The following is a 10,431-nucleotide window of genomic DNA, read 5'->3' on the forward strand; positions in this document are numbered from 1 at the left end:
AGTTGGACACTGTGCGTAAAAGTAAAAAGGTAAAGCTATCCCTGTAACAGGCCGTGGAGGCCCATAGGGTTGTGAGACGTCGAGGCTCCCACATTTTGCAGACAATCGGCTCACAGATGATGATGAGGATGTCAGCCTTACGCGCCGACCGCGCTTTACCCCAGGAAGATTCCTGGTACTCGTTTCTATTAGAGGCTGAGTCGAACCCGGGCCCAAAGTGCAGCTGGAAGGATTAGGTCAATTGAAAAATACAATGACATCGTCAGGAATGCTGTTCCTGTGTTTGCCGGAAAGACTGAGGAAAATGGCAACCAAAAGGAACTTTCATGATATTTGATGTCCCTGCGTTGTTTCGAGCTGGTTGCCTCCTAAATACAGGCCACAAGCGTTACAGCTTGGCCTGAGAATCCTAAATTTGTAAAGAATGTCCTTGTACTTGTAAATTATAGTCCATTTTGATTATATGCAGGTCTGAATCCTGACTCTGTATGTGGTATGATTACATTGTCTGTCCAAAACATCTCTGAGGGTACGTCACACCTCTAGTAAGCAACCTTACGGAAGAAAAATTCCCATGTGTTCTACGAGATCTCCGGTATGGGGTATTTTTGTTATCGTGTGTTGAAAATAGAATTTTTTTATAAGCCATAGTTCGGCTTCCCATCGCAGAGGCCTAGGTTCGATCCCAGGTCATTATGTGGGACGTGTGGTGGACAAAATGGCACTGGGACGAAATTTCTCCTACCGATTCTCATTCCATGAAATTGTTGCGCGTTCATTAATCATTCTATTATCGGTGCTACATAACATCGATGCTTGCAGCTTCGTTAAGTAACAGACCCTAATAAAATTTCGCAAACTTTATAATGATGACGTAACAATAAACGTCACTACCTGATGATGACGCAACCTCAGAGATGTTTCAGCTAGTGTATACGTAGGCACGTTTGTGTGTGGATGGTTGAAACACAGTATTTTGAGAATGAGTAAGTGGGGTTAATAACATGGGGAGCTTAGTTAGGGGCGGTAAATAAGGGTTGGGTTTTGTAAGACCTGTACACGGGGAGGAAGCCTGACTTAAGCCCCTGTGAGACTCCCAAGCCATCAATAACTCAGACTCAATCCCGCTGTAAGTGCAGTCTGACGGCGCCATGGCGAACCCAGTGCTCTCGGCGTCAGATGTCAGATGTTGGGTTCGTTAAGGGCAGCTGGTAAACTCCTATCTTCACATTGTTATTCGTAATTTCATCAGATTTTCTAAGGCAACCACGCGTTGTCTAATTTTGAAATTTCGCACACAGGAAAATGAGGTAGTCAGTTAAAATGCTAAAAGTTTTGGGAGGACTAATCTCCTACTTCCCTTTTATACGACACGGACTCAACAGAAAACGAAAAAAAAATTGGGGAAACACACAGAGCAAGGTTATTCCATAAGCCTCCTAACAAAAATTAGGGGACACACAGAAACAGCAAGGCATTGTAATAAATAAAATACAAATTATGGGGTGGCACACAGACACAGAGAATAAGGCGATATCTTAAACCTCCTAACAAAAATTAAGGGGGGGGGAGGCATACAGACAGCAGGGTGATCTCATAAGCATACATTTATTTTTTGAAAATAAGGGAAGTACGTTGAAAATAAAGTGTGGATGTACCTGAGTAGATTCGTCCTCTATAAGTTAGGGACCAATGACGGGCAACGGTAAATACGGTAATGAATTTTCTGGTTCCGTAATATGCTGAGAATTCAACATTTTTCTTGCCAAGGAACATGCATCATGGATTTAGTTTGTTGCCTAGTTAAACCGAGACTCAAATGTTAACTTTTCTGACTTGTTTTGGAAAGGTTTCCGGCTCGAATCTCACTCGTCACGTCGCCCATCTTAACATGGTTATCTTGGTTACCCCTGTTCCTCCAGAAAAAAACAAATCGCACCTCACCTCAGTCGCGACAGCCGCCTTTCAGATCCCCTCAAATTCATTATTCACCGTCATCCAATCTCTCAACGCTGTGCGCCCTGAGATACTGCAAGTGTAGTAAAATGTACCGTAAGTAAATCATTGTGCAATTAATTAGCCCAAATAAGGCAATATTTTTCGGTTTGTCCTTATCACGTCATCCCGTTGTGTCCACGGAAACGGAAAGCGAAACTGACCTAACACAATGTGTTTTATAAAAATAATAGAAGTGAGCAGCGAATCAAGGAGTATTTTGAACGGTATTTACTTAAAATTCTTAAAGTAAAGGAGAGGGATGAAGGAAAGGGGACGAACAAATAAAAGGTACTGGAATTTTGAACGGTATTTACTTAAAATGTTTAAGGTAAAGGAGAGGGAGGAAGGAAAGGGGACGGACAAATAAAAGGTACTGGAATTTTGAACGCTATTTACTTAAAATTTTTAAGGTAAAGGAGAGGGAGGAAGGAAAGGGGACGGACAAATAAAGGGTACTGGAATTTTGAACGCTATTTACTTAAAATGTTTAAGGTAAAGGAGAGGGTTGAAGGAAAAGAGACGGACAAATAAAAGATACTGGAATTTTGAACGGTATTTACTTAAAATTTTTAAGGTAAAGGAGAGGGAGGAAGGAAAGGGGACGGACAAATAAAAGGTACTGTAGTTTTGAACGGTATTTACTTAAAATATTTCAGGTAAAGGAGAGGGAGGAAGGAAAGGGGACGGAGAAATAAAAGGTACTGGAAATGATGATGGAAGAAAGGAGGGGAGGAAATGAAGGTACTGAAATTTCTGTAGCAAAATGAAGAGACTTTATATCGAATTTTTCAGCAGGCACTTACATTGTTAAGTATATGAACAGTCAGCTGATGAAGGACAAATGGTTGCCTACCTAGCAGGAGGGTCTCTCTGTTGTCCTCGAGGAGTGGGGCGCGGTCAGGGGGGTCTGATTGCTCCAGATCCGTGGAGATGGTGGCCACGCAACGGATTTGCATGTGACCTGAAGAGAAATGGTGCGGCCTGACTTCGAACCTCAGACCCACCACAGACGTGACCAGGCCGTGCTGTTGTACCACCGCGTTGTAGTCAGGAACAACCTGGCACACATAGTTACGTTACTGCTTTCTGGACTGTGACGCCGTGTAGTTTGCTAGATAGGCATTGATATTTGTTTTCAAAATGGAGGCAGATCTGTTCTGTCCCTATTCCTTTGTGTACTATTCAACGACGCTCAGAGTATCGCGGATTACGAAACGTCGGATCTTAGTATGACTGATAAATGATGAATTAAAAAGAACTTGGACATATTCGTGGCATAATCGAGGTACGATCCCTGAATTTGCTTGGAGAGAATGAGGAAGAACACGAAAAACCTCAGTCAGGCTGAAGACCATTGAAGACAGCAAGCTTCATTGTCCCCGCTGTGAGAACCAACTTCAAACTAGGATGTGACGCCGTGTAGTTTTGGAAGGTAAGATAAGATAAGTTGTCCCTGTGTTTAACTAATTAAGCACTACGCTATGAAGGCGTACGGGGGAGTGGATGTAGAAATCCACGTTTTCTTGACCTCAACAATAGTTGGAGGTGAGTGGTCAACTTTACCCCCCGGTACACATTGGATAGGAGGCTGGGTGGGCCCCAGAGCCAATCTGGACATCATGGAGAAGTGAAAATTCTTGACCCTACGGGCATTCGAACTCCGACCCCTAAGTCGTCCAGCCTGAAGCCAGTCGCTATACCGACTGCACTATCTCGGCTTATCGTAGGTAGCTATGGGTCGGGAATTCGTAGGAAGATGCTGCCTCCATCTTCAGGGTCGAAACGAGTAGGAAGAGGGTGTGTTCAGTTCATGTACGCAGGTTGCAAGGGATATCCATGGGATCGAACGAGGTGGTAAAACCCGGCCTGGACCAATAGAAACGGCGAACACGAGAACGGCCCTTTTCAGGGTCACAAACCCCGAGGGTGGAGGGTGGGGGAGAGAAAGTGACTCTGAGACAGGCAGGCGACTGTTTTCACGGTTCTGCAAGTCTACACGGTGTCAAAATCCACACAGCTACAATCTATATGTAAGAGCTGTCGGATGTACTTTCTGCCTCCATCTTCACGGCATAAATGAGTAGCGTGGAGTTTGCATATATATCTGAAACTCTGGCAACACTGCCCACATCCACACCATGAGAAGACCCAAGAGTGAAATCAACATCAAAAATAATTACCCAGAAACCAATAAATAATTTTCACTGTTCTCTGCTACTACTTCTGCTACTACTAGTAGTAAGGTAAAGGTAAAGCTGTCCCTGTGCTTCACTAATTAAGCACTATGCCATGAAGGCGTATGGGGGAATGCATGTATAGATCCACATTTTCTTGACCTCGACACTAGCTGGAGGTGAGTGGTCAGCTTCACGTCCCTGCCGTTTTACCCCCCGGAAAGAACATCCGGTACTGGGTGGACCCCAGAGCCGGTCTGGACGACGTGGAGAAGGGAAAATTCTTGACCCTACCGGGACTCGACCTCCGACCCCTCGGTCGTCCAACCCGTAGTCAGTCTCTATACCGACTGAGCTATCACGGCTCCCATTAGCAGTAGTATAAACAGTAGCAGCGGTACTGCCCGTGAGTTCGTCTTAACACCAAGTCACTTTTCTACACCCGTAACGGAATTTCCATTGCCAAGTGCTTCAAGGCGGGACAGGAGCCTGACGCGAGACTTACCGGTCTCCCGTTGATGTACCATCGAAGTCTCGCGGGCGGATATGACTTTCCGGACGTACAGTTGAGACTGATGACGTCACCGACCTGGTACATCCCCTCCTCGCCCGTGATCTGCGGGCCCTCTTTCGGAAGAGCTGAGAACACAGCACCGACACAGTGAGGCGAAGAAGCAGGAGGCCCGAGACAGAGGAAGACGGATAAGGGATAATGAGAGAGAGAGAGGACGGGAAGAGAGATGTAGAAAGAAGGAATGAAACAGATGAAGATATAAAGAAATAATAATAAGCCTGCTTCAGGAAGGTAGGCTGAATGAGGCGAAATTAAGAACAAGAAAAATAGAAGGAAGAAAGGAGAAACGGAGAGCAAAAGAAGGAAGAAAGGAGGGAAATAAGAACACAGAAGGGGGCAAAGATGGGAGGAAGGCGGGAGTAAAGAAGAGCAAATAGAAAAATGAAAACAAGCAAGAAAACAGAACCTGAAATTGCATAGAAATAGAAAGAACTAAAGACACAAGTAAAGGTAAAGTTGTCCCTGTGCTTAACATTACGACATGAAGGCGAATGGGGGAGTGGTTGTATAGATCCACATTTTCTTAATCTCGGCACTAGTTGGAGGTGAGTGGTCAGCTTCACGCCCTGGTCGCTTTACCCATTTAATAGGACGCTGGGTGGACCCCAGAGACGGTCTGGACGATGTCGCTATACCGACTGAGCTATCCCGGCTCCAAAGAAACAGAGGAATAAAGGAAGGAGGGATCGAAAGGAGAGACTGCAGGACAAAGAGAAAGCGAATGTGGAAGAAGCTAACCGAATCAGTTCCAAGCCATGACGATCTTATTTTGTTATCTTCTTATGCTTCTGACACTTATGAACTCATGACCATATTCTACTTTCAAAATAGAGACTTCCCCAACCTGGAGGGCCGGGGCCCCGTGTTGATATATACCCCAGGAACAAGATGGCCCAGTTGTACCCTCGGGCACTGGGTTCCCCTTTCGTCGCCTGCGACTCGCAGGATCACGGTGGAAGTATTAGCCTCGCGATGGGCAGCATGGAAAATGCCTCTCCCAACAGGTTTATTGCTGTTACGGGCCGTTGCGTAGTGATGGCTCGCTTATTTATCGAGTAGTGGGACGCAGCGGACGATGTCACAGTGTTTTCACACGACTTCTCTTCTGTAAAGTTGCGCGCGCAAGTGGTGACGTACGCTCGCTCGTGGGGCAGACCGACTTCAGCATTTCGTATAATGAAGAACGCGCACGTGAGATGAATGAATTACCAGCAATCTGTATTTATGTGTTACCATGGCAACGTGATGATGGATTGTTGTAACTATGAAAATTTAGGGCGTGGTGTTAATTTCCGGGTACTCTGTGTCTTTCATAACTTTGGTTTGCTCGCGTCTTTCTTTCTTTTTTTTCCCAACGTTTTAGAACCGTGTGAAAAATGGCAGCCATTTTATTACCACCAGCGCTTGCAATATGAACGTGGCTTGAATGTAAATTACATACAAAGTTAAACATTAATCACGATTCCTCATCAACTTTAGTCTCTCTCTCTTTTTTTTTTGCATTTTTTTGCCACACAGTTTTCTGTTTCGTGTATTGTTTTAATAATGTAATATTGTCATTTCCTCTGTTAGACACGAAGGCAAAGCAATTTGCAAAATTGAAATATGCATATTTTGAGTGTATTTTTTCCATTCTTTGTTATACGTGTTTTGCAATACAGATGCCCTGTATAACTCCGTAATTCTGTACCACAAAATAGATTCATTGGAGGTTAATATTTCATCCATGGAACAGTTTGTCTTTTTTTCGTCTTTCTCTGACTTTCAACTTCAAGCAAAGGTTTATAAAACTTCGTAGGCGCTACTTGAATTATGAAGTGGAAAGAGAGTCTCAAGGCTCGAGATAGCATCTTGGCATTTACCTGGAGTGACTGAGGAAAGGCACGAAGAAAATCTGTCAGAATATCCGGTGTCATGGCCGAGATTCGAACCAAGGATAAGAGTGTAGAGCCCACACGTCTCCCAGTACACTAGCTATTCTGAGGATTTTTGTGGTTTTGTCAGTCCCTCCAAACAAAAGTAAGGGTAGCATCTCTACTGTTAATGACCGCTTCCTTCCAAATCCTTTCCCATATATAATTCATCAATCATAATAACATTAAATAGTGTACAGTCTAGGTACTTCAAAAGATGTTAAATAAACAACAACAATTACTTCAAATAAGGAATCAATTGCCTTCTTCAGGGCTCTTTTACTTCGCAATTAATTTAACGACACTGTAACTACTTTTATGAAACGTTGAATGAGTGGATAAAGGTAAAGCTATCCCTGTAACAGGCCGTGGAGGCCCATAGGGTTGTGAGACGTCGAGGCTCCCACATTTTCTCTAGACAATCGGTTCAAAGATGACGGTAAGGTTGTCAGCCTTAGCCGCCCCATAGCTCAAGCAGTTAGTCGCTGGCTTCCCATCGCGGCGGCCCGGGTTCGATCCCGGGGTCTGGTCAAGTGGGATTTGTGGTGGACAAAGTGGCGCTGGGCCGGGTTTTCTCCGAGTACTTCGGTTTCCCCTGCCAATCTTCATTCCACCAATTGCTCCACAATCACCCTCACCTATCATCTGGGGCTGGCACAATAGGCCAGAAGTTGCCGCAGTACAAGGGACTTAGTCCCACCCCACTAGCAATAAAGAGAGGTTGTCAGCCTTACACCCCGGCCGCCCTTTTCCCCCCAGGAAGTTCCTGGTACTCATTTCTGTTAGCGGCTGAGTCGACCCCAGGGCCATAGTGCAGCTGGAAGGAAATTGAAAAATCCACCTCATCAGGACTCGAACCCGTGACATTCCGGCTTGTAGCATAGTGCCTCAACCAACTACGCTGACGCGCGCCCCCCGAATGAGCGGATGGTTACTGAATAATAAGTTGAAAAAGATATGAACTGAAGCGGTCGTGGTCTACTTCAAGCCGCTATATCTCGCAGATGCCTGGAGAGGCCGAGGAAAACAACGAAATCGGGATAGCTGGTGTCCCTCCAGAGATTCGAGCCGGGCATCTCCTAAACGCAAATCACAAGCGTTACCTTTTTACGCAACTTTGTGAGTGCGTATTGGGGAATGGAAGTAGAGCTCCCAACATTCTTAACTTCAGTACTAGATAGAGGTGAGCGGTCGGATTATTGCCCCAGGTGTTGTACCGGTGAAAGGTCCCCGGTAAAGGGCCCCCGGTACCCACTGGAGGGGAGGCTGGGTAGGCCCCAAAGCCGGGCTAGACGCTGAGGAAAAGAAAAATCTTGTCCCTGCCGGCAATGTTACCCCGGCTTCTCGATCGTCCATCCAATAGTCTGCTCGCTATACCGACTGAGTCGTCGGGGCACTAATGACAAATAAATAAATGTGACGTACCGACAACCTCCATTCGTCCTTCGCCGTGTACCGACGTGAATGATGGTGCCTCAGCGGAAACCTCACATCTGTACTTGCCGCTGGCTTTGAGGTTCACGTTTTTCAAGAGAACTTGCTGTCCGTCGGACTGGTGATGCTGCAAAACAGGGAGGCACATCTGAGTTCAGTCTATGTACCGTGCGTCTTCTTATGCCTGGCCACTCTCAACAGAATGCGCAGTGCAGTGTGATTCCAAATTATCGGGATTTCCGTTTATAGGCCAGGGAAACCCCGACAATAATTTTGAATCATTATGTAGAATGTAGTGTGTGTACAAGTTATAACAGGGCATTAGTTACAGTGTGTCACCCTCTATGTTTGTCGCAGTTCAGCTGCAGCCACTGCCCCGCTAATCCTTTCCGTGCTTCTAACTCGTACCCCAGAAGCCAGGTCTAAATACACTGACTGTACATTCATTCTCACTTTCGTGGGATAAAGTGGCAGAACAGGGTATGAATCCTGCACATTGATCAGACACAACTGTTAATAATTAATTTATTTAAATAAATATTCTAGGTATTTTCACGTGTAGGACGTGTGATTATAGACAAGGTTTTGGACTGGATATTGGGTTTATTGACCACTTACAAGTTGCAGCTACAAGTAACTATAACACTATTGCTATTTCCGCACTTTACAGTTCACTAGAGCACACAGTTTAGTGTTCTCAGTCAATTACTAGACGTTTCCTGGTAACGGTTCCCACAATGGCTATTCCTCTGGTTCCGGCCTGAATTCAAGACTCCTGTACAGAACTAATCTCTAACTTTCTCTCGCTTATAACCAGTCGGCACGGACCACGTAGAAAACACAGCTGTTTCATTGTTGTCCAACTGTTGCATTATTAAGAATCTGATGTCTAGCAACGGGAACGTGTTTACCTAGTCATTGCCCAGAAACGGCCCTGTTACAGCCGCCCATCTCGCGGTCGTTGCATGGCAACGGCTTTACACGCTGCAGTATGATATGGAACCTAAAAATTCATTACTATGGTTACATGAGCCCACTAGTCGGCGTTATAGTGAGCCGGATGAATCCATTCCAATCGAAATGTCGATAATTATTGTATTTATTCTTCGGGTATGCAACGACGCTTTCCCATCTGCTTAAGTTATTTGCTGCCGAATGTTGTAAAGGCCGTGGCTGATGCACTGGGACTGAAGAATGTAAAGTGAAGCCTCGATATAACCGGGCTCCCAGTGGTACAGTCCGTGGCTGTCCCAAAAGTCACTCGAACTCTTCTGCCAGGCCATATTCTCTTAACCCTTATACGTACTCGTACATTTGGGTGAATTTCTTTAATATGTGTAATGTTTAGGCAGATATAAGGAACAAGCTCTGTGGAGTCGAGTTCTTCGCTACCAGTCGCTCAGTTACTCAAGAATTTCCCAATATTTTACTGAAACCGAACGTTCAAGGATGCATTTTAATATTATTTAGTATTATTATACGTGTTCCTAGTGATATTTCTCTTTATGGCATTTCTTATAGCTGTCATGCGTGCTATATAACCTCCCCATCTCATTCCTGGTCTTGATCATTCTAATTGCTCACTCTTGGAGCCGAACCCTTCTTGAGAAGCCGCCAATTGGGCATACACAAGAACTTCACAACATTTTATAGAACACTAAGGTTCATTACCGTGTTCACAAGAGCGCTCCACTGGTCCCTATCCTGAGCCAGATCTACCCAATCCATACCATTCCATCCTATCTCTCTAAGATCCATTTTAATATTGTCCACCCACCTACGTTATGATCTTCCTAGTAGTCTCTTTCCTTCTGGCTTTCCGACCAGTATCCTATATTCATTCCTCTCCTTTTGGTTCTACATGCCCTTCCCATCCCATCCTCCTTGACTTGATCTTTCTAATTATACTTGGAGAAGAGTACAAGCTATGAAGCTCCTCATTATGCAGTTTGACCATTTTAATTACATTTGGCGAAAAGTACAAGTTATACAAATTTTACTCAGTCTCTTGTTATGTAGTGCCATCTTGGGTCCAAATATTCTTCACAGCACCCTCTTTTCAAATTCACTCTGTAATTAAAAATCAGAACCTCCTAAAACCCCAGAGTGAACTAGACGCCCTGCAGCTCGGCTAACGAGTACTCCTAAGGTGTATCAATGCACACAATTTTATTTTTAAGATCTGCAAGGTTTTTAAAATGAAATCTGTTCTTTGGACGGCAGGGAAAGCATCTTGTGAAATGTGCACAGTGCCGCTCTGGGCAAATTGCACCTAATTAGGCATTTAGCAATGCGTAGGGGAACAGAAGGATTTCTGCGAAACGTGATGTTGACGGGC

General features: G+C 44.8%; 2 protein-coding genes across 5 annotated transcripts in view; one reads left to right on the forward strand and one right to left on the reverse strand.

Annotated features, from left to right (window-relative positions):
- The window catches only part of LOC111863323 (cytochrome P450 4C1), a 222,376-nt gene that overhangs the window by 155,455 nt on the left and 56,490 nt on the right, over nt 1-10,431 (forward strand). The window lies entirely within an intron of this gene.
- Nucleotides 1-10,431, reverse strand: part of LOC111863345 (cell adhesion molecule 3) — a 30,250-nt gene that overhangs the window by 1,170 nt on the left and 18,649 nt on the right. For 2 of the 3 annotated variants that reach the window (XM_023849603.2, XM_023849595.2), the window contains exons 4-6: nt 8,085-8,220; nt 4,678-4,811; nt 2,852-3,056 (exon numbers count right to left, since the gene is read on the reverse strand). In XM_023849603.2, coding sequence (XP_023705371.1) covers nt 2,852-3,056; nt 4,678-4,811; nt 8,085-8,220 — 475 coding nt within the window. The remainder of the gene's footprint in view (nt 1-2,851; nt 3,057-4,677; nt 4,812-8,084; nt 8,221-10,431) is intronic. The other variant, XM_033751124.1, reaches the window with a different exon arrangement.

The sequence above is a fragment of the Cryptotermes secundus genome, unplaced genomic scaffold (assembly GCF_002891405.2).
Source record: "Cryptotermes secundus unplaced genomic scaffold, Csec_1.0 scaffold1379, whole genome shotgun sequence".
NCBI classification, from domain to species: Eukaryota; Metazoa; Arthropoda; class Insecta; order Blattodea; family Kalotermitidae; genus Cryptotermes; species Cryptotermes secundus.